The sequence below is a fragment of the Sapajus apella genome, unplaced genomic scaffold (assembly GCF_009761245.1).
Source record: "Sapajus apella isolate SASKATOON/1434 unplaced genomic scaffold, GSC_monkey_1.0 scaffold33, whole genome shotgun sequence".
Classification (NCBI taxonomy): domain Eukaryota; kingdom Metazoa; phylum Chordata; class Mammalia; order Primates; family Cebidae; genus Sapajus; species Sapajus apella.
The window spans coordinates 17409911-17434638 of NW_022436973.1; the positions used below are offsets into that span (position 1 = coordinate 17409911).

Below are 24728 nucleotides of genomic sequence, written 5' to 3' on the forward strand. Positions count from 1 at the left end.
GTGATTTTCTTATGAGTGGAATTTCTGGGACAAATGATGTCCACATTGGAAAAGATTTCTTTGATGCCTTGCTAAAATGCCCTTCAGAAAGCTTAAACCAACTTATACTCTCAAGCCTTGTTTTTTAGAATGGACTTTTCTTCAAACCTCATTAAAAGAGGATTCTATAATGCCTTTTCTTGCTTTTTAATTTGCACAAAAAAATTCTTTTTTAAAATTTGGACTTCTGTGATTACTTAGAATGAATATCTAATTATACATGGACTCCTTTCCAGTGGACAAAGGTTACTGGTCAAAATTTTCCTCAGACTCAGTCAGTACATCAAATGAATATTCACACATATTGCAACTGATAGGATGAAAAAATACATATTAAAATTGTAAAGAATCTGGCAAGTTGTCAACTGTTCCAGATTATCTGTGTCATGACTCGTCTCTATTTATGTGGCTAATAAAGAGGTGATGATATAATTATTGTAAAGTCTCATGTAACAAATCATTTTCAGAGCAGAGAAAATAAGTGAAATTTTCTCTTATTAAACTATTATTTTATAAACATAACTATGAAACCAAAGTTGGACTCAATTTCAAGAAAAATAATGGACACTTGAAAAAAATTGGCTTCAAAAGCCTAAAAATTACATTAGCAAGTAATATGTTCTAAAAATAATACACAACAAATAAATAGAGCTTATCTTGGGAACAAAAGGATAATTGCATATTAGGAGATAAGATCTATTAAGATAACACCACATTTATGCCTGAAAGATGAACATAAGATCATCCCAATGAATGTCCAAGAGATATTTAATAACATTCAGTACAAACTTCTAAAACAGTCAAATAGGACTCGTGTCCTTTAGTGTGCTGAAGAATATCTGACTCAAAGTCACAGCCAATATCCAGCTTGATGATATCACAACAGTATAATTTATGTTGGGATCAGGATAAAGAGAAAGATGCCCACTCTTCACTTAGATAGAAAAAGTAAGACCTGGTGTTTGATAGATAAGGAAGTGACTGTAGTTAACATTAATAGTTTGTACATTAAAAAATAGCTAGAAGAAAACAATCTGATTGTTTCTAATATAAAGACAAATATTTCAGGGGATAGATATACCAATAATTCTGATTTGATTCTATGACATCAAATTATCATATGTACTGCAAACATTTGTACAGCTATTATGTATCAATAAAAATAAATTAATTGATTTTAAAAAAGAAAAGCCATAAATATCTTGCAAATCACTGTTAATTGTGGCTTAAAGCTTGATAGATACTTAATAAAAGGCATAATGTTGAACTTCCTCCTGAAAAAAAAAAGAAAGACGCCCACTTGGAACCCTCATTTAAGATCCTAGAATGGTCCGTACAAAGCAATAAATAAGATAGGTGGAGAAATTAGTTATGATTAAATTACTGTCTTTGTGTGTCTAAAAATTCTAATCTACTTGCAAAAAATAGGCTATTGTAAGAGTTTAGAAAGATGATCATTTGTAAAATACATATATAAAATAAATATACAAATATACATATCCAGAAACAATCTGTTAAAAATATAATATAAATAAAAAGAAAGATTCAATCTAAGACAACAAGACCTGTAATGAAGACGAGTGATTTTGCTGAGGGGCCTAACATAAAAATTTGTAAAGTAAAGAGAAAAGCATTTTTCTCATGACAGAAAAACTAGAAGTTAAAAAGGTGTCAGTTTTTGTCAGATAAATTTATAAATTTAATATGATTCAAAAATAGTTTTCTTTTTTTAGTGGTTAAGGGAAACATAATATGATTAAATTAAGTATATTTGAAATAATTTCATTGGCAATGGCCAAAAAGGAACTATAAATTAATAGTAGTAAAGGAGAATCATCACTTACAGGTATTAATCCATATTATAAAATAGAGTAAAAACAGTGAGTTATTGCATCCAGGAAGGCAGACAAATTTATTAATGGAAAAGGTATAAAGTGAAAAAAATAGATCTCAATTAACAACAACAACAACAACAACAACAAAAGGCTGTATCTATTAACCTGTAATTCCAGTTCAGTGGGATGATTGTTTAGGTTGAAAAAAAAAATTGCTCTCACTGAGATTATGTATCAAAATTAAATTTTGATGGATGAAAGTTTAAATAAAAAAGAAACCATGAGAGAAATGGGACCATAGGGCTCTCATCCTGGGTGGGGAGGCTGTAATCATACAAGTAAACCAAGAACTTTAATTAAACATTAATCAGCCTGAGCTCATCCAATGAATTTGTCTCTGTTTCGCAAAAGACAATATACCCTTGAAATAAAAGGGCTGTTATAAATCAACAAGAAAATTGACAATAGTCCTGAGTTTGTAATTCATAAAAGTAGAAATACAAAAACAAACAAAAAATTTATGTTTAAATACTTTAAACATAAAGTATGTTTAAAGAAACATACTTTAAAAAGTTCAACCTCAATAATAATTCAGGAAATGAATTTAAAATAACAGTGAAATAACATTTTTGTCTGAAGTTTAATTATTATTATTTAATGATAATACTTAACCAAGATCTCAAATGAGAGAGACTACCTCATAACAAACATTACCAACAGCAGGGTGACATAGCACATTTTTTACAGACAATTTGGTAATATTAAAAAAGGTGCTTAAAATATTCATATCTTTTAACATTAGTAATTATTTAAAAAAAAAAACTTTTCCAAAAGAAATTTAATGGCTAGAAATAAGTTTTTAGTGAATTGTGAAATATGCTTAAACTTAAACTCACTTAAGTGAGTTTATATATGTACATATGAATATATATGTATTTATTTTAAATGAGGATTTACATAAAAAATCATTTATATGTAGAAAAAAAAGACATAGATTACAAAGCTAAAAGTCAACACTGTGGAATCTCTGAGTTGGTAGCATTCCTGGCTGTTTGTTTTTAAAATACTTATTAAATTTTCTATTGTTTTCAAAATAAATATGTATTATTTTAAAAAGTCTAAAAATTTTTGTTTGAAAAATAATGCAAAACCTGTAGAAATAAAGATCCATTTATGGAATAATTGAAGAAAATGTCTCGATTTTCAAAGTTCACTTTTATTTTTGCACTGATATTTCCTTCATTGAAATTTGCTTTATTTTTTCAATCAAGTCTGGCAATTTTGTCTCCCCATTTATGTGGGAATGGTTTTGGGACACTTGGCAATGTGACTTCATAACAGAATGGGAGCAAGAATGTACTTACCCATTGTCTGGAAATTAAGTGCCACCATCTGACAACCTGCATTCCAGAAGAGCTGAGGCATATAGTTGGATGAATCCACACGTGTTCCTTTTGGATATATCCTGCTAAGCTGCATTTTGTTATATCTGGACCATCATGTTAAGTAGTGAATACAATTATAAAAATATTTACTCAATAGTAGTAACTGAGAAGCCACCTTCCATCTTTCTCCATTTGGAAAATGAAGTAAATATTGATGATTTATTTCATTGGGCTAATTTGGGATATTTAGTGTTAATTTAATCAAAGAAATTAAATAGTCTGTTTCATTTTATTTTAGTTCATGCATAACAGCAAACATTTTTGTTGCCATATTAAATATGCAAAAAGCTTTCTAAACTAACAGAATAAGTATGCTCTTATCACATAAGCATAGCATCAGCTTTGCAGAGCCTTGTGGGTAAAAGTCAATGAGGTAGCAAAAGTGGCTGAGCTAAAGTCAATGTGATTTTTGTGGAGAGTATTAAGAACAGACTTCATGACTAAGGACACACAAGGAGGCTGCAATGTGTTAAATCATTTGAAAGGATGATATTGTGTTTGGGAGAAGTAGATAATATGCACTGTATAGCTATTTTTGAAATGCTGTCTGCTCATTTTATTAACCTTCTCTGGGAACGCTATTTGCCAAGACTGTGTTACTCTTTATAACTGATAACAAGGTCAGTGTAGCATGGAAGTTTCTGATCTTGCTTCACGTTTTGGTTTCTATCATCATCAGTTTTCCATCTTAAGAATCTTGTAGTTTTGGATGATGCAATGTCTTTAAAACACTATTTCCTATCACCAAGTTAGGTAAAGGCTGGTTAGGGTTCTGAGCTAGACAAAATGAAATTGAATCTCAACTCTCAAACCTGCTAGCCGAATAATCTTGGACAAGTTATTTTGTTTTTCTGTGCCTCGGTTTCCTCATCTATAAAATAGATTTAACAATTCCTATATCATAGGACTATTGTGAAGATTAAATAAGACAAGATCTGTCACACAGTCTATAATGAATACTAATGATGATAATTTTGTAGTAGAACTTTATTTATAGAGTCAACATTTCTTTCTTTTTCCATTGATAAGTTTTAAAGGTTAACTTTATTCTAGGACTTACTACATGAAATTGAGCACTTTGTGATATTTAGTGTTAATTTTATGAAATAAATTTAATAGCCTGGTTTACTTTTAGTTCATGGATAATAGCAAAAATTTTTTTGTCAGTAATATCAATAAAGCCATTCTTAGCAATGTATATTTATAATATCATCCCTACTATCTGGACATATAGTACCTATAAGTATGTGAGATGCCAAGTAAGGTATATATTTCTTTACATATTATCTTACATATGTGTGAAGTATGCACACTCATGTTACATATGTTGTACCTCATCCAAAGAGCAAACCATAAAGCTGGTATCATTATTTATGTTTTACAGACAAGGAGAGTCAGGATTAAGCAAATTGCCAAAGGACACAGAGCTTGGTGGTATGAAGGCAACCTTGAAATCTAGGCTTCCTATACTCCAAGACCAGTTTTTTATTCCATAGGCCAGACTACCCCACCCAGCATTGTGTATGAGATCTGAAATTATTTGTCCCTCCAGGCTATATACTTAAGCCATTTTATGCATCTTTCTCCTAAAAAACGATGAGTTCGTGTCCTTTGTAGGGACCTCGATGAACCTCGAAATCATCATTCTCAGCAAACTGACACAAGAACAGAAAATCAAACACCCCACATTCTCATTCATTGGCGGGTGTTGAACAATGAGAACACATGGACACAGGGAGGGGAGCACCACACACTGAGGTCTGTTGTGGGGAGTAGGGGAGGAACAGCAGGGGGTGGGGAGTTGGGGAGGGATAACATGGGGAGAAATGCCAGATATAGGTGATGGGGAGGAAGGCAGGAAACCACATTGCCTTGTATGTACCTATGCAACAATCCTGCATGTTATTCACATGTACCCCAAAACCTAAAACGCAATAAAATATTTTAAAAAAAGAAAAAAAAAAAACAAATGAACAAATAGCACAAGACTCCAGCTGTGTTCATTCTGCAGTCATTCGTCAAATCAAGGATACTCTACAAATTCCACCGGAGACTTGGTAAGTTGTTCAAGTCCTTTGGTTTCCACGAAGGAAGACATTTCAAAACTTTTATTTCTTTCTGAGTTAAGCAACAACAAAACAAAAAAGAGAAGGCGAGAAATAAAATTCATTGTTATAAATTATAACATTATAAAAGAAATCGGCAAATTTTCAGTGAAATTGAGGGCAAATAATCCTTAATGTACCTTTAATATTTAATTTTTTTTCTAGTGAACAATTTACTTGTAACAAAAGTTGAGTCTTGTTAGTTGTCTTTTCTAATATTTGCTCCTTGGGTCAGAGCTATTTATGCTTTTGTAATCTAGGGACATGAATTAATTTTAGATGAGTATACCGTGGCAATAAAAAAATCTGTCAGAAAAGCAGGGACCCCATGGGAATATTTTGTTCTAAATTTATCCAGATTTTTTCCTTAGGGCCAATGGGGGATTAACAAAAGAGATGATGGGAATGTTTCTGCTAGGTGCTGACTATCTCTTTCATACCCACATTGTCACCTTCTCAGTTTGTATATACTTTTTCGATTCAAACAACTAATATGACAGAAATACCGTCTTTCAAAACAGAAAGATCCTTGGAAATTTTCCTGTCTCATGACTTCATTTTCATATTAGATATATGATATGGTTTGGCTGTGTTCCCACCCAAAATCTCATCTTGAATTATAATCCCCTCATGTCAAGGGATGTTACCAGGTGGGGATAATGATAATTATGAGGGTGGTTTTCCATATGGGCGTGGTTGTTCTGATGATTATAAGTTTAGTCCCATGAGATCTGATGGTTTTATAAGCATCTGGCGTTTCCCTTGCCTGGCCGCAATCTCCCTCCTGTTGCCCTGATAAGAGGTGCCTTCTGCCATGATTGTTATGTTTCCTGAGGTCTCCCCAGCCATGCAGAACTGTGAGTCAATTAAACCTCTTTTCCTTATAAATTACCCAGTCTTGGGTATTCCTTCATAGCGGCGTGAGAATGGACTAATACAATATGAAATAAAATAAGAGGCCAGAGAGGTGAATGTGCTAAACAGAAGATAAATGTTTTGAAAGTGAAATTCAAGCCTCTCATTAGAGTGAAAGAAACAAAACAAAGTTATCTTCATTTAGAAAGACTGAGAGTCACTTTCTCTACTCTTGTCCCCACTGAAAACCAACTATTACAAACAGTATTTTAGATAAGTGTCATACAAGGTGCATACATAGCTCTAAATTTTTTAAACTGAGTTATCTTTGAGATATTTTACCTTTTTGACCTCTCTTTCAAAATTAAAATCTCATTTGTCTTAATCATTCCCACGCTTCTTTATCTACCTTCTCACCTTCTCCAGTTCACTCTAAGGCAAACCCTGACTTCTCTTATTTTGGTCCATCATACATCCACTTTTATATGATTTATTATTTTAAGCATGATTGTTAATTAAAGTCAACGTTAATAGGTACTTGGTAAAATATATTGACTTTTCTTTTTTTAAAAGTTGATAAAATGACATTAAACACAAGGAAAAAAGTGTGTGTTTGTGAGTCTAGCTGGTGCTGTTGTTTCCAGGTTCTGAAGAATCTAAATGTTTTGGCTCTTTCTCACACTTGTCTACTTGTCTTGGAGCTTTTAACTAGAGAGTTAGGGAAACTCATTTTGCAGCCCACGAAGTTACAGTGATATCAAAATAACTACGCTAGGATGTTCAAATAAAACAACTTATAAGAAACATCAGAAATTAAGACATTGAATTAAATGTTGAGAAATCATTATATACAATCTTGGAAGTTGAATTCTTTGTTGTAGAGATCTAGATTGCATATGCTACCAGGCGAAGATTATTTGGAAAGCTATACAAATATAAACAAGTGTGTTTGGTAGAGGCTTGGATTTTGATACAGCTGCAAAGCCATCCTTGAAGCTGGTACATGTGGGCAACATTTCTGTTTTTAAGGGCACATCTTTATAAGCAGCTAGTAAGTTTCAAGCATTCCCTTAATCTGATAGTATCTTACACTTCATGCAAAATGCAAAGGGCATTCTCATAAAGAGCCCTTTGTCTGGGTAAAGATGATATTTTTCTTTGTGTAAGTGTGGATGTAGAGTTGAATAAAGAGGAAACACAAGTGATGTGAAGTTAATGCATTTTCTTCTAAATACATAAAATGCGCTGGACAAAGGGAATATAGATAAATTGGTTCTATTTGCAATTATCAGGGTTCATCAAGTCTCTGCCTGCTTCCCTTTTGGGAAATAGGTAGATAATTTATTTCAACATTATCACTTATGTAATCGATGGATTACATTGCGTGTTGCAAACAAAAAGCAAAGTACAATTCCAAATTAGATGTACTCTGGTCATGTGTCTTTCAGATAACCATGTATGTCCTGTAGCTCTATTAAATATTTTAGGGGAACATCATAGAATACTTTCTCATATGGTTATTTTAATATCTTATAACACATGTATATTTATTACATATATGTGTAAAGATAACAAGACAGTTAAAATGTGTATCTACTTAAGACTTCAAAAACATGAATAACTCTGCTAAGGGTAACATTCTTTGCTCCCATTACTCTGTATTTAAAACATAATCATTATATGCTACAAGAGGGGTTTTTCTCCAGGGAAAACTTACTTTTTGAAATTTCAAATGACTCAAACTTGACCGGCTGAATGTAGTTCACCAGGTTAGACATTTCTTCTGTGGCCATAGCCTCACTTCCAGCAGTCCCCTGGAAGTAGGAATAAAACAAGCAAACAACAACAAAAAACATTTTCAGAGTCAGCATTATATTATCTGTTATTTTACCGGGAAAATGACCACGTGACTCAAGCGTGCAGAAAATTATCGCTCCCTTTCTGAAAATTACAAAAAGAAAATTCATTACAGGAGGCAACAGCAATACCTCATTTTATAAAAGGGAGGAAGGGAGGCAGGAGATTGAATGGTGGCTGGCAGCATGGCCCCAACATATTCATTCCCCTCCTCCCTGTCCCCACCTACTAGTTTAGAAATGTCTGATCTTAGTTTCTCTGCAGGCCTCAGACTCAGATCCCGCATTTTACTAAGGTGATTGGAATGCCCATTAAAGTTTGAGAATGACTGAACTATAGCTCATCTTCCATTGCAGGGGGTTCACAGGTGTTGTCTAAGGTTAGTAAAACTTTTTTTCTTAACTTTTAAGTTCAGGGGTACACGTGCAGGTGTTTTTTTAAATATAAGTAAACTCGTGTCACAGGGGTTTGTTGTGCAGATTATTTTGTCACCCAGGTAGTAGGCCTGGTACCCATTAGTTATTTTTCCTGATCCTCTCCCTCCTCCCATCTTCACCCTTGGGTAGACCCCATGTTTCTTGTTCCCCTCTATGTGCCCATGTGTTCTCATCAGGTTAGCAAATTAAGAATTCATTGTACAATAAGAAAATCAGTAGGTAGGTGACCACCAAATGAACTGAAAATTTTACTACTAATAAAAAAGGTTGCTTTGTGGAAATGAGCTGGGACCAGCAAACAATGCCTGCTTTCCTTCATCAGCATTCCTCCCTTCCTCCCTTCTTGGTTCCCGATGTGTCTCTTAGACAAGCAGGATAGTATAGTGCAGGGATTAATGGCTCAGGTTCTAGAGTCAGGCTGCCTGATTTTGAATCCCAAGTCCACTAGTTAGAAACTAGGCAACCTTGGGCAAGTTACTTAACTGCTCTGTGCCTCAGTTGGCTCATTTGCAAAATTAGAATAAAATCAGTTCCTACAGCATATAGGGGTTTTTGATTATAAAATAATTTATGTGAAAGAGCTTAAAACAGTGCCTGGCAAGTGGTACAATCTCGTGGTGCTTTTGCTATTATTAGCTATCACATATTACTTTGATAGAGTTTTTAATGAAAAAGAAAACCAATACTCTAGTATTGGCACAGCCTAGGCCTCTGTAGAGTGATCTAATATTTTCTCACATTTTTAGAAGAGAGAATGTGTGGAGATGAGTTTCTTTTAAAAATTCTGGTAGTAATATTTAGGTCAAATGTTAACTGGGAAACATTCATTTGCAAATGGACTATCCAATTAGTAAGAGAGTTTAAAATTATTTAGAATCACTAATCAGAAATTGTACACAATTGAAATCATTCTCAGGCACATACACTTTGTCAGGCATGTAAACCGTTTTCCTCCTGGAAATTAAAAATTGAAATTTAGTGGGGGAAAATAATGAAGCAAAACTTTAGACATTAAAAAATAATTCTAAGAGGAAGGGCATCAGGTAAGAACAGCTTATTATTTGTTTCATTTTTACTAAATTGTAGAGCTACAAGTACTGAGACAGAAAATATCTAACAAATTTGAAAGCAGATTCAATATAAACTTAAAAATATGTATTTTTAAAGAGAGACAGTGTCTTGCTCTGTTATCTAGGCTGGAGCACAGTGGTGTGATCATAGCTCACTGCAGCGTCAAACTTTTGGACTCAAGTCTCTTCCTGCCTCCTGCCTCAACCTCCCTAGTAGCTGGAACTACTGGTGTACACCACTGCATCTGGATATTTTTATCTTTCATTTTAACTTCCTTCTAAAGATATGGGATCTCACCCTGTCGCCCAGATTGTTTCAGTATAAGTTTCTGCTAAGACAAAATTCAAAAATTGCAACTGACCTGCTTCTGATTCTCTTCTAGGTTCTGTGCAATTATTATTGTTAAGCTAATCAAGTTACTTGGGATGCCTAAGTTTATATCATTATGTAGCTCTTGTGTTCCCAAACCACAACAATGCAAGGAATGTCACAGTTCTGAGCATTTTTCTAAACCCCATATCTTCTCTGGACTTTGGAACATTTCATAAGCCATTTAATTGCCTCAAAAATTGAAGCTGGCAGTTGGAACACACACATTTACTTTTTGCCACTAGATGGCAGAAAGTGACCATGAGACAGATCCAGGAGGGTCTACTGCGCACCGCAGGTGGGTGGAATGCCTTTGGGACCAGAAGCCCTAAGTACCCACCTCATCCATTGAAGACTTTTTACAGTCATCATCATCATCATCGTCGTCACTTTCCGTATCAGCTTCTCCTGTCAAATTTTAATAACAGATCATGATGTCGACAATTCAACATTTAAGTTTAAAGCCCTTGTAACACATGTTTTCCCCAAAGTCAATTAGAGATTTCCTTGGAAGATTCTACAGGAAAATGTTTGTCTTAATATTTTTCTCTATATGTTTTTAAACACATGTCATTCAATACAGTCTGCTAACGTTTAATAGAGTTTGCTTTCTATGGTACATGTATTCTATTTTGATATAGAAACACCCTCCCAGGGTCTCTATGGCCCAGAAAACAGATAAACAACCCCTGTTTCATTTTTCCCTCATTAACCAAGCCCTGACTCTTCCATGCAATGCTTGGTCAGCACATAGCTCAGTGATCTTGCGTTGACAGTTTCTCAAGGCCAGAGAGGATCTCACAGAAGTCAAAGAAGTTAGGAGCTGGGGCGGGAACTCTGAGGCTTTGGCAGCAAACTGACTACACAAAAATCATAAAGGGCCAACCTTATTCTATGATTTGTCTGCAAGCTTATTTGATGGATGTATTGTCATCACAACAATACATATAGTATAGAAAACGCCGAAACTCTTTTTAAGAGGGCATGATAACATGAGTGAGGCCTTAACAATCAGCATGCTTAGAAATCTAACTCCATCAGAAATAATTCAGCTTCATATTTAGCCAATATACAGTCATTTAACTGAATTGTTTTTTCCCTGAAGAATTAATGGACATTTCTGCTTGATTAAATATTCATATCAAGATGAAGCATTACATTCTTCCATAGCTCTGGGCTTCAATCAGACCCAGTAATATTAGCTATATAAAAAGATTTTCATGTAAAAAGTCAATAAGATTGTTCTAAATTGTTCAAAAGTTTTAAATTGATTTAACTACTATCTTTCAGGGTTCACACAATGCAATAGCATGATCAACCCGATAGATGGCAATATTGGTTCAACAATGAGGCAACTTGCGCCCCCGCTCACTGCCACTGCCAGCCTTCCGAGTTAGCTGCCCTGCTCAGTTTACATAAATGGAGACGGGACCACTGCACTGCCCTCTGAGAAGCTTATAAATGTTTTCATTTGGCTGTCAGAGTTCAATTAACTTATATCAGTGAAAAACATATTCCTTAAAAATCTCCAGGGGAAAAAAAATTTCTGGGACCAACAAGGGTTATTATGTATTGGATTGTTTATCAAAGAAAGCCACATACAACCACTTTATAATGCTGATATTGTGTTAGTAAATAAGGTGAATTGATTATATCTTGGATAGAAAACGTATCTTACTACTATAGTAGAGACATTCTTTTAGGATATTGCCACTTAAACATTTTTTATAATGAAATTTTTGCATCAAGTTTTTATTACCTTTTTAAAAAAAATCAGAGAGAGGATTCTTTTAATTAAGTAATTTTAAAAATAGTTTGGCAGAGCTTTCTACAAAATATTCATGGGACCCAACAATTCACAGCCATTTCAAATACCCAATCAGGCCATTCTGTGGTTTCTGCAGGAAAGAAAGAATTAGTTTTCCTATTCTGTAAAAAGCAGAAACCTGATTTTTCTCTTGTAAATTTTTGGACGGATGTTGGGGGAATCTTGCTGAACTCTAAAAGACATCTTACTTTACCCTAGTTCATTAGGGCAAGTCTAGCCAAGGGCTGAATCATGGAAGAGGCATCTGGCCAATGGGGGCCATGATAAGTAAATTAGCTTTGAAATACAATAACTTTCACATTTTTCAAATTACTTGAGTTCCCAATACTGTTAATATCTACAAATCAAATGGTAAATCAGCAGTGCTCTTTATTCAGGGGCCTACCTTCATATTAAAATGTCTAAAAGTTTCCATTGATTACACAACAGATGACAGGATAGCTTAGGAAATCTACTGAATAACGAACAGATTGCTGCCCTTTCTCTGTATTAAGCAATAATGTTCACTGCCTGTAAAAATCGTCATTTGTGTTATGCATCCGGTTAATAAGAGGAGGAGAACTGGTAGTGGGAAAGGCAGATGGTAAAAAACACAAGTACCCACATGCAAAGGATGGCAAGGTTAGCATTCAAGGGATAGAGTTATGTTAGGAAATAGGTGTGAATGACAGGTCAGTTAATGATATTCCCTTCCAAACTTCAAAGAGAACATTTTTACTGAGAACGAATGTTGTTTTTGAAAAAATTTTGAAAGACTTGCACAGTAGTGATGAAAGCAGACATTCAAAAGCTGCAAAACGACACCCTTTCAAAGAATCATACGTCTGTTGATAAAAATTTTAATCTAAACAATAAAAAATAGGCAATTGAGACAGGAAAATAGAAGAAAAGACAAATCAGAGTCTTAGGCTCCTTTTTTTTTTAAACCCTGATTGCCCTAGAGTTTATATTTTAATTATTTTAAAATCTTATAACTGATGTATAATAGGTGTACAGAAAAGTACACATATCGTAAATGCAAAGACTTGACCAAATAAATAGGTCTGAGTAAATGACATCCAGATCAAGCAACAAAATACAACCAATCTCTAGAAGCCTCTTGGGCTCTCTTCTGGTTCCTTTTTCCCCCCAGGAAACCCGTTATTCTGACTTCTAATAGCATAAATTTATTTTGCCTGTTTTTGTATGTTACGTAGATTAAATTATACGGTATACAGTTTTTTGTACCTGACTTCCTTTGCTCAACATTCTGTTTATTTATAGTGATTCATCCATAGTTTTCATTTAGTTATAGATCATTCTCATTGCTGCATATTCTTCCTTTGTGTGAATATACCATAATTCACTTATCTGTTGATGTGCATTTGATTTCCAGTGTTTGGCTATTCTGAATACCACTGCTTTTTTCTTTTCTTTTCTTTTCTTCTTTTTTTTTTTTTTTTTGAAACAGAGTCTTGCTCTGTTGCCAGGTGCCAGGCTGGAGTGCAGTGGCTTGATCTCGGCTCACTGCAACCTCCGCCTACTGGATTCAAGCAATGCTCCTGCCTCAGCCTCCCAAGTAGCTGGGACTACAGGCGTGCATCACCACACCCAGTTAATTTTTGTATTTTTTTTTTAGTAGAAACAGGGTTTCACTATGTTGGCCAGGATGGTCTTGATTTCTTCACCTCGTGATCCGCCCGCCTCGGCCTCCCAAAATGCTGGAATTACAGACGTGAACCACTGTGCTGGGCCAATACCGCTGCTTTAAGCAATTCTTGTACGTGTCTCTTGGTAAACCTAAATACATATTTTTGTCAAGCATATACCTAGAAATGGAATTCCTGGGGTACAGGGAGTGCATATATCCAAACTGATCATTCCTATGTTAAACTTAATAACTGAAAAACTTCCTAGAGTCAAGCTTAAAGTTTCTTCCACTTAACCACCCTGCAATCAGGAGATGTCTATATGCAATTTTCAGATTGCCAAGCTTCTGACTGAACTTGGAAGATAAATTAGACTAAATGACAAATAATCCAAGGGAAATGAGTGACTGCTGAATTCTTTTCTCCCCAACCACAGAAATGTATTTCAACCTTAATTTAAAAGGAAATGATATTAAGCATCCTCTAGGAACTTCCAAAGATAATTTAAGTAATTTTGCCATGTTGCAGATTTAAAAAATCCCTCTAAAACATGAAAAAAATTGAAATGCCCAGAACTCTTCAGCATATTATCAGTGAGAATGCATTGTGAGCTCAGTTCTATAGTGAATATTTCCCATTATGAACCTTAAAGTCATATGGTCACTCTGAAGACTATTTGGCTTACATGTTAGCCGGAATAATGACCTCCCAGAGATGTCTCTGCTCCATGAATATGTTAGCTTGCATGACAAAAGGGACATTGCAGATGAGATGGAGTTAAAGGCCTTGACATGGGAGCGATTAGCCTGGATTATCTGGATGGATCCAATATAATGACATGAGTTCTTGCCAGCAGAGGACATTTCCTGCCTGTGGTCAGAGGGAGATGTGACCACAAAAGACAGGTTAGTGAAATGCAACCTTGCTGGCTTTAAAGCTGGAGGAAGAAGCCCCAAGCCAACAAATGTGGGTGGCCTCTAGAAGCTGGAAAAAGCAAGGAAGCAGCTTTTCCCTTAGAGCTTCCAGGAAGGAAAGCAGCCCTGCAGACACCTGGGGTGTAAGCCAGTGAGACCCAGGGGGCTTTCTGACCTACAGGACTGAAGGATAATACATTTGTGCTGGTTTAAGCCACAAAGTTTGTAGCAGCAAGAGAAAACCAATAGTTTAAAACTGTGCAGAAATAGGAATGTTCAAAGTCCTTCTAAACTAATTTCAGAGCAGCAATTCTTAAACCCACACAAAACATGAGGGGGAGAGCCTGCCAGCCCCTCACCAGCTCCTGGGGATGAGGGCTCGAACACACTGGAGGAGTCGCTGCAGGTGTTGGAGGCTTGTTCTGAGAGCTTCTTTTTGCCGCTTCCTTCTGATGACTTGTGTGATTTCTTCTTATTTTTCACCAAAATTTTATACATTAAATCCATAGGACTTGGAAGAGGAACTCCAGATTCGAGCTAATAGAAATGAAAGGTATATTCTTTAGAAATGCTGCTCCCTCCTTTCAGATCCTCTCCCCAGACCCCCAGCTCAGCTTTGGATACGGAATGTCTAGACTGTTCTTCCCTACCTTCAGCACTGCTCATTAAACTCTTCTCAGTGTATCCTGCATGGGGGCTACTTCCTTCTTTTTTTTTTACATCAAAGATATATTTTTATTACTATACTTTTACAACATTTCTACATGAATAAGACCATAGAAATGTACTAGTAGATTTGATGTACTAAATCTGAACATTTATTAATTTTCCAACACACCATAGAAACCCAATCATCATGATTTAGGACAGATAAGAAGACCCCGACCTGAATTTTTGAAGGAGGGAAGCCAGGCATCTTCTAGGAAGCGTTGTTGGTAAACATGGGCAGAGGCTTCCAGGTGAGCCCATGAAATCATTTTTTCAGATTCCCCTTAAAATTGGCAAAATCCCGATCCTGTACTAGGTAGGTTAGCTGCTTATCTCCCTGGCATCAATAGAAGTGGATGAGGTGGCTTCAGATTTCCTCCCAGCCCTAAGAATCAAGCTACCATATTTGCAAGCCCTATTTTTACTATTTAGAGCTTGTATGTCTAATGAGAAAATCAATTTCCCTTAAGAGGGTCATTAAGTATTATATCAGAGAGCATGTACGCAAGCCACAAGGTAGGTTTCTTTGAGAAAGTCTATAGAAAGCATAAGTTAGTCCTCTATTCTTGGCTTGCAGTGAGTCTGGGGGTGGTATAAATCTACTTAAAAATACATGGAGATTGGGCAAAGTGGTGCAGGAAGGAAAAGGCCACTTTGAGGATATTTCTGCTGTTTTCCTTCTCAAAGCAGAGATGCCACCATGGCAATGGGCAACCTGAGTTGTGACACACCAAAAGGTGTGTACAAGAAAATAGACAGCAGGCAGCAGGGACAGGCCAAGAAGACATTGTGTCGCCTGCAGTGTTCTGTTTTGCCAACCCATTTATCTCAAAGGGGTGTGATGCAGTTCCCTGGGAGTGATCAGAGGCCTGTCCTCTTGGACTGTCTCTATGGGCTGATTGTCATTGTTGGGAAATCTGCACTCTTGACTGAGATTCATCAGGCTACCAGGGAGAGAGAAGAGTGTGGGAAGAGGAAGAGAGCAGAGGCATATCCTCTACTCTCAGCAGGGCCCACTGCTGGTATCTTTCATGTCAAAGATTTCTTCATCAACTGCATTAATCTTACCCAGAAACATAAACATGAAAAGGAAGTAAGTCTCCCCTCAACCTCATTCATTAATAACACACACATTCCTTCAAGGACACACATCAGAACTGCTTACTGGATATTTTTCCAGGGGCTCCATGAGAAGGGCATCCCCAAAGATCAGTCGGCAATATTCTGCCATCTTGGCTTGCTGCTTTGGGCTAAGGGAGAACAAGAACAGAAGAAAGAAGGCAGAGGCTTATCCAAAGAGCATGAACGGGATTGCTTTGTGTTATTAACTACTGAAAGAAGTAATTCTTGAATCCCACCAATCAGGATTGGCTTTTATCATCCTAGATCTTTATCCTAACTTATGTGAATTTAAATAATATACCCAGGTAGACAGTGAAGACATTGATGTGTGAGGTGGTTCCCAAGGCAGACCTGCATAGACACAAGTGGAGGGGACAGCAGGTCATTTGCTGTCACTGGAGCCTTGAAATTCCCAGAGTTAGAGGCTTAGTCCCTTTTGTTTAACTCGATGATTCTAAGTCAATTGCAAGACACTTGGAGAAAGAACCCTTTCATATATCCATCTAAATTCTCGAGTAAAATTTGTAAACCACTGCTGCAAAAAAGTGTTTATGAGGAGATGAAAGAGGATAGATAAGGAAGGATGGCAGGGAGGGAGCTGAATGGAGAAAGAGAGATAATGGAGAGAGAACAAGAGAGGGAGAGAATCTCAAAATGTTAGAAAAGGGAAGATAGGCAAACAGTGTGTTCACTTGGGGTAGGGGTCCTGGAGGAAAGATAAAAGTAGCAGGCACCTTGGGGAAAGGTGTGTGCAACTCTTAGGTACATAATAGAAAAGCAAAGGTAGTATTACTCTGAATATGTTGCCGGTAGGAAACTGCCGTAATGGAAAAAGGCTGGTGCTGCAGGGTATGCTGAGCTGAGGTCCAGGGTCTGAACCACTCTGGGTCTATAAAATGAGGAGGATAATAACTGTTCTTGGAAAGGGACAGAGGATGCTGAGAAGATCAAATGAAGTAATGGATGCAAACGCCTTTGAAACATTAAAAGAACAAAGTAAATGTAAGATGATTCCATTGTTACAAGGCGGCATCCACCAGCTAGACTAGACAAATTCTAAGCCCAGTAACTTGTAAACACAGCTGATATAGGGGAACATTCATATTCTTTCAATGCTACTGCTTCCCTTGACCTTTCAAAAGGCAATATATTTTTTTCTCATTTTGTGGAATGTTAAATATCATCATAAAGGTATTCAATTCCTTTGGGTTTTACGGACTTTGAATTTGATCTACAGTCTGTCGAACTTGATTTTCAAGAGTTTTCTCTACATGCTGCAATGATAATACATTTTAGCAGAACTAAGACTGTACTAAGTAACAGCAATGAAAAGCCTTCTTGATGAAAATTCAAATTGATCATAACATGTGACTCTTCTTTTCATTCCCTTTTCCATGAATGTTTAAGCCTGGATCATGGACCGTTTTTTTTTTTTTTTTTTTTTTTTTTTCCTGGTGTTGGTGGGGTGGTATTGAGGGTTTAAATCATATTACAATGGTCCACAGGGAAAGTCACTTTTTTGTATTTCTTTTTTTAAAAAAAAAAACAAAACATGTGCTTTAGGGGGGAAAGTGAGTTCTCTGGCATTTGAATATGAACTTCCAAAGTCACTACTTTCTTGGAACTGCAGGGAGAGGCTAAAGAGAGAGTCAAAGCACTTGCAAAGTCCTCCGCAGAAACCTTGCCCCTTTTCACCAGGCCTCTCTTGGCCTGTATGAGAGCTTACTAAATGGCTTATGCAGTCAACAGAATCAACTGCCACATTCCTCCGCAGTATTAGGGAGAAAAGAAAAACTGCTAATCAGAGACTTGACCCTGAAAAGCATTGGAGGACATTGCTGAAGGATAAGTCATTAGAAACTGTGTCTATGAGGCCTTTGGGAGCAGGCAGAGAAGTGGCTGACATGGTAGGGCCAGCCCCGGGCATCCTTGGTTTCAGGTGTTCTTCCTCCAATGATAACTTGCACAGGGGTTCAAGCAGGTCAGCCTGCACTGTGGCGGCTGCTGCTGCTAAGAAGTACATTTGTGCTGGTATGACATTTCCAGAGTGCACTAAAGAAATGGCCAAGCCCTCCATTTCCCTTTCATAGTAGAACGCTATTCAATACCATGGAGCTTTACTTCTCTAAGTGTGGCCCCTGAACCATCGGCATCATCATCACCAGGAGCTTGTTAGAAATGCAGATTCTGAAGCAGAGACTCCGGGACAGTGGAGTCCGGGAGTCTGCATCTTAACAAGCCTTCTTGATTCTGGTGTCTGTTCAAGTTTGAAAACCACTGTGACTGATTAAAATAAGTCAACAGGTGCCGAAGTAGATGACATTTTTCCTGAATGTTGGAAATTGGGAGCCTCAAATTATCTTTGCTCAAACACCTGGAGTGAAAGCAAGGCGTTTTACCTGAATGCCCTTCTTTCAGGATTTTCCAGGGAACCATATTCTCTCCAGTAGAGGAATTTCAGGGAGATGTCCCAAATATCCCCAAACAGGTGTCCTCTGAAGGCAGTCCTCAAATCAGGCCCAGATAAAGATTTTACTGGAGCCATGATTCCCACTCAATTCCACTAAGGAATCACCTGAGCTGTTAATACTGTAGGTGACAGGATCAAGTGCACAGTCCCCTGATTCATGTAGCTGGGACAAAAGCCTTGGAACATGCATTTTAAGCCTGCCTGCAGATAATTCTGATGCAGGTGGTTAATAAACCATGGTGCTTAGAGCTTAGTGCTTCCATTTCATTCACATCACCTGGGGTCTTATTAAAATGAAGAGTCCAACACAGAGTCTGGGGTGGGGCCCAGGACTCAGCTGAAGCTCACTCTCCAGTGATGCAGACGCTCTTGGTTTGAGGACCACACTTTAAAGAGCAAGAATCTATGTTTAACTTAGGCATTTAGAACCTTTCTCAGGGCTGGGTGAGGTGGCTTGCAGCTGTAATCCCAGCACTTTGGGAGGCTAAGGTGGGCGTATCACCTGAGGTCAGGAGTTCGAGATCAGCCTGGCCAACATGGTGAAACCCTGTCTCTACTGAAATACAGAAGTTTGCTGGTCATGGGGGTGCACACCTGTAATCCCAGCTACTCAGGAGGCAGGAGAATCGCTTTAATCTGGGAGGCAGAGGTTGTAGTGAGCTGAGATTGCATCACTGCACTCCTGCCTGGGTGACAGAGTGAGACCCTGTCTGAAAAAAACAAAAACCTGCCTCAGAATCAACTGAGATGGACAGAATAAGCAAAAAGTGAAATGAGCCATTTGGTAATCAGGCTATTCATGTTCTCAATATACATGCACGCCCACCTGAGGGAACTAAATCAGAGCAGAGAGCAAATTGAATTGAAAAAGCCAGAAGAAAACAAACCGACTTTAATTGTGGGTCAGAACTGCAGAAATAAAAGACATCAAAATTGCAATTAGCAAAAAACAAAATCCTGAAGTGTTTAGAGCATCAGTATCAGCTACCATGGAGATGAAGTGAGAGGAAGAAAAATCACAAATGCATTTTGAACTTCAGGTCATAGCAGACATTTCTGAGCATAATAAAATACTCCTAAGGTGTGAGTACCTGGGACAAGAGGTCAGTTTTCTGACCGAGGAACTCGCCTGATTTCTTGGGGCTAAATCCTCCAAGTTGAACTAAAGCAACCTCCTTCCCTATCAAGGAAGAACCTGCAATCCACAGAAATTAAGAACTTACTCAAAATCTCACAGTTTTCTGTGGCTGAACATGGGTAAAAGTTACTTCACTTGAATTTGGTGAATCTTTTTATAAAAGTGCTAGTTCACAAGTAGGATGTCAGTAAGTAGGGCTTTAAAAATATATTTTCAAGTCTTATTTCTAGAAATTCTAACTCAGGGTAAGGGTGTAGCTCAGGAATCTGCATTCTGAAGACACTTCATGGGGTTCTGATGTAGCAACAGGATATATGAAAGCAGCTGATAGCAGATTCCCTTTTGTTGTCTGTAGATAGGTGATTTCAGATATTGGGTGAGAAAACCAGAAATTTCAGTGACTTTTCTTTTTTCTAGTGTAAATTTGTTTTGGATGTGTGGCCCAAGTGAGCTGGGACCAGAGTTCTGAATCTGAAATTCCATATATGCAACACACAGGGGAATAAAAGAGTTCACCAGACATGGCAAATTGGTGTCAGATATCTTGATGGTCTATTCCGAGGTCACTGTGTTGAGAAGGATTCTGAGGTTACTTTCAGGTTTAGCGGGAAAGAGCGCTTGCTGCTGCCTGCTTATAGATTCGGGGACTAGATGAGGTGACTCTCAAGTCCAGCACAACATTTTACCAGCAAGGGGAAAGCTTATCGGTTTTCTTTGGGTGCGTGCTAGCCTCCCAGGAAAGAATAGTGGCTGAGCAGTTTTGATATCTGAAGGACAAGGGAAATATGAAGCAAGCAACGTCCACCCACTTGCTCCACAATAGAATATTATCTTTTACTATTTCATTGCCATGACATTATCTCAGTGGCTTGGGACACAATCATGGCATCCTGGAAAGGCTGTTTTCCTGTTTTCTTTTGCCACATATGCATTATTAATGAACTTTTAATAGCTAAATTTATTATTTTTAAGCCAGTAAGGGCAGTACAATGGCACTAGTCTGTGTATGATGCAGAAATTAGTTTTCATGTCCAGTTTTGGATCTCTAAATGACTGGTGTGAAAAACTGCAAAAAAATCCTATGTTTAAGGTTTACAAACCATAGAGGCGAACATTTGCTGGGCATTGCTTGGTGGATACTCTGGTTGTCTGAATTTGAGGTTTTGAAGGCTCATGACACTTCTGTTTAGGCATAGGAGATGTGTTGGTTAAAAGTGTGAGCTTTGAAGCCACACTAACTGGATTGGAATTCCCTCTCTGTCACATTTTAGCTACATGGCCTTGAGCAAGTTACTCTTCCTCTTTAGGACTCAGCTTTAACATCTGTAAAATGGCGAGAATCATAATATGACACATAGACGCACCTGGGTTTGTGGTGAGGCTTACATGAGCTGAGGCATGTAAAATATTTCAAAAGCTGCTTGGCACAAAGTGAATGTTTAATAAAGGTTAGCTGTTACATTGTTGTTAATGGTGATGGTTGACATTTTTCTGGCTATGTCAAGGAGAAGCTTAATTTAGCAGGTGTGAGAACACGGAATGGAACCAAAGCCTTTCATTTTGTCTAATTTAAGTAGAAACATCTCTTTAAGAAAATAAGTATGCCAGATGCCCTTCTTTTATTTAAAAAAAAAATTAAAACACATCCTCAAGTCTGGAAACTACAATGCCTGAAAGAAAAGTGCTAAAGTATTGTGATATGGTTTGGATCTGCATCCTCGCCCAAATCTCATGTCAAATTGTAACCCCCAGTGTTGGAAGTGGGACCTGGTGGGAGGTGACTGGATCATGGGGGTGATTTCTCATGGTTTGACACCATCCTCCTTGGTGCTGTTGTTGTGATAGTGAGTTTTCATGAGATATGGTTGTTTAAAAGTGTGTGACATCTCCCCATTCTCTCTCCGTCCTCCTTCTACCATGTAAGACTCCTGTTCCTGCTTTGTCTTCTACCATGCGTAAAAGCTCCCTGAGGCCTCGCCAGAAGCAGATGCCACCATGCTTCCTGTACAAACTACGGAATTGTGAGCCAATTAAACCTCTTTTCTTCACAAATTACCCCGTCTCTGGCATTTCTTTATAGTAGTGCAAGAATGGACTAATACATATTGTTACAGCCCAATTACAAACGAATGGACAGAAAAGAGAAATTGTTTAACAGAGTCAATTGCAAAGCATAGCCATCACATTAAACCAGGTATTAAATACAGCTACTAAAGAGGTGCCCCTTTGCGTAAGAACAGAAGTAGCATGGAACAGAATAAATTCCTCTCTCTTCATCTGACTCTTAGAAGCATTGGAGAAGCTGTGTGCCAAAGGCTTACATCATTCATTGGATGACTGTTGCATAATGAAACAGAACCACAAGCCAGTAAACGTAATATGGTTTTCCAGAGGGCAAATTCAAAAAATACAGATAATTATAAAATTGGTTCCTTTGAAATAAGGTTTCTCCATATTGACAAATTATCACACTTTAACTACTTAGAAATTCTTCAAGCTGAAATTTGCTCATGACCAATCTGCATCTTTAAGATTTAGTGAATTCTTTAAGAATTAGAGAATTGAAGCATGTGTTGCAAATTGCCAGGACAAAGAGGCTCAGTGACCTGGGAAACACTCTCAATAGGAAGGAGGGTAAAAGGAAACTTGTAATCCAAATTAGGACAGGTGCTGCTGGCTTTTAGTTGAAAAATCTGGCCTAGGTTCTTGAAATAAAAGAGAGGGCTTTCATTCTATATGGAGAACAATCTTTCATTCTGAAGCTCTTTAAAGTGAGTAACTACATGATAAACTAATATACATCTATTAGATATAAATATGTCTCTCATGGTAATGTATGATAAAATGAATATAAAACAGTGAAGTCAAAATAACATTTTCTTTGTGTAGCTTGGCAATAAGTGCAGGCTATTTTGAAATTGGCAAATATAAATATTAACAAACAGGGAAAGCCACTGAAAATGGGTAAGATGGAGGTTTGGTGAACTGAGTTCTGTGTAAGTGGAAAGTAATTCACAGCTCTCCCACCACCTGCCATGAGGTGAGGGAACTGCCCATTTTAAGGTGATAAAATGGACTCAAGTTGTGTGCAATAGAAGGAGCTAATGAAGGAGGGTTATAAAAGTGGCCCACAGCACCCCAAATCTATGACAGAGACATGTATTGTGTAAGAAAACTTGTTCCACTGCATTGCAAAAAGTTCTTAATTTAAAAACCATACTATGATATGAAAATGGATCCTACAAGTCCAATGGATTTTAATGTTGATTATATTTAAATGAATTCCACCATATACAAATGAAAACATGCCAGTTAATATATAACATGATTGAGGAACACCATTAATAATGTCAAATAATCTTAAATCTGATAAAAAAAAATTGCTCAGTATGACCCATTCTGGAAAAAGACTCTTTCCTGAAGGTGTTGAATACTTACGAATCCACATGGTTCTCAAATGAAAGGAGAATTGGAAAAGGTGAAGTCTTAAACGCACACTCCGCAATTGCCTCTATCACTTCCTAAAAATGAGAACACATGCATATTCAGTATGCCAGAATTTTTAATCTGTATATTCTTGAGGGGTATTAAATAGTTGTCTTTTCCATTCAGAGAATTGTATCAAATGGCTTGAAATGGCTAGAAGGGATTTTGAGGGCTGCTGGACAGTGCTATTTCTGACTCTTGATTCTGCAACATAATAAGATGATTGGATTTTGGTGGAGACAGAAATGCAAAGGAGAGGAGTCTCCTGTTTGTTAATTGAATCTATTTTTTTAATAATGAAAGAAATCTTATCATATTATAAACACTTTGGACAGGAAAACAACGCAAAAATTTTCACCCACAAATCCACTTTCTGAACCAAACTATTGTTAGCATTTCATTATATTCACTTCTAGTCTGTTTCTCATGTATTTATATAACTTGGTTTTAATTACAGTATATACTCAAGTTGTATTTTTAGAAAGCATTGTTCGTGAGATGTAACTTTTTAGAGGTATAATCTGCCCATTGAACGTGTACAGTTCTATGTTTTTTAGTATATTCACAGAGTTATGTGAGCGTCTCCCAATTTAACAACATTTTTATCACCTCAGAAAAAGATCATGTACCCACTAGCAGTCACTCCCGCTTCCTGCACCCCACCCCACACACCTAGTCCCAGGCAACCATTCATCCACTTTGTCTTCACAGATTTGCCTATTCTAATTATTTCACATAAATGTAACCATACAATATAAGGCTGTTTGTGCCTGCCACCTTTCACTCAGCATATTTTCAAAGTTCATCCATGTTGTAACATGTATCAGTACTTCAATTTTCAATCTGCATTTTAAAAAACATATGTCATAAATTTCAATATATGTACAAAATTGTAGAGAGTAAAGGTACCAAAATTGATTTAACCATTCCCCAACTGTTGGACAGGTACATTTTCAGAGTTGTCATCCAAATAATTCCACAAAGAATATCCTCATTTTTTTTCTCTAATATCTTGAATGATTTTCTGGGAATGAATTCTAAGAAGGGAAATTCTTGATTTAAGAACATGAATACTCTTCTAGTCCCTCATGTATCTTCAAATTACTTTTCATTTTAGATTGCTGAGAGTAATGCATGCAGGACCAGGTTTCAATGCATATTCACCAGTTTTAGACATTATTTTTAAAAATGATTTTCTTATTTAACTGGTAGTAAAGTGCAGTCTCATTTATTGTTTAATTATATCGCTTACAGAAGTAGTGGTTTCATATTGCCATATACTTGTTTTTAGTTACATTTATTCTTTTCATATTCTCCTTTCAAGTAGGGATTTCCACTCCTATTCTTTGTGCCTGGGCCTTTTCTGCTATCGTCTCTACCTTCTCTATTCAATATATAGTGTTCTTTATATCCACTCCTGA

The 24728-nt window shown here is 36.9% G+C and overlaps 1 protein-coding gene across 2 annotated transcripts in view; it reads right to left on the reverse strand.

Annotated features, from left to right (window-relative positions):
* The window catches only part of PLCB1 (phospholipase C beta 1), a 757711-nt gene that overhangs the window by 164451 nt on the left and 568532 nt on the right, over positions 1–24728 (reverse strand). For both annotated transcript variants that reach the window (XM_032295662.1, XM_032295663.1), the window contains exons 12-18: positions 23260–23342; positions 16257–16341; positions 14743–14920; positions 10354–10421; positions 7997–8093; positions 5353–5437; positions 3239–3363 (exon numbers count right to left, since the gene is read on the reverse strand). In XM_032295662.1, coding sequence (XP_032151553.1) covers positions 3239–3363; positions 5353–5437; positions 7997–8093; positions 10354–10421; positions 14743–14920; positions 16257–16341; positions 23260–23342 — 721 coding nt within the window. The remainder of the gene's footprint in view (positions 1–3238; positions 3364–5352; positions 5438–7996; positions 8094–10353; positions 10422–14742; positions 14921–16256; positions 16342–23259; positions 23343–24728) is intronic.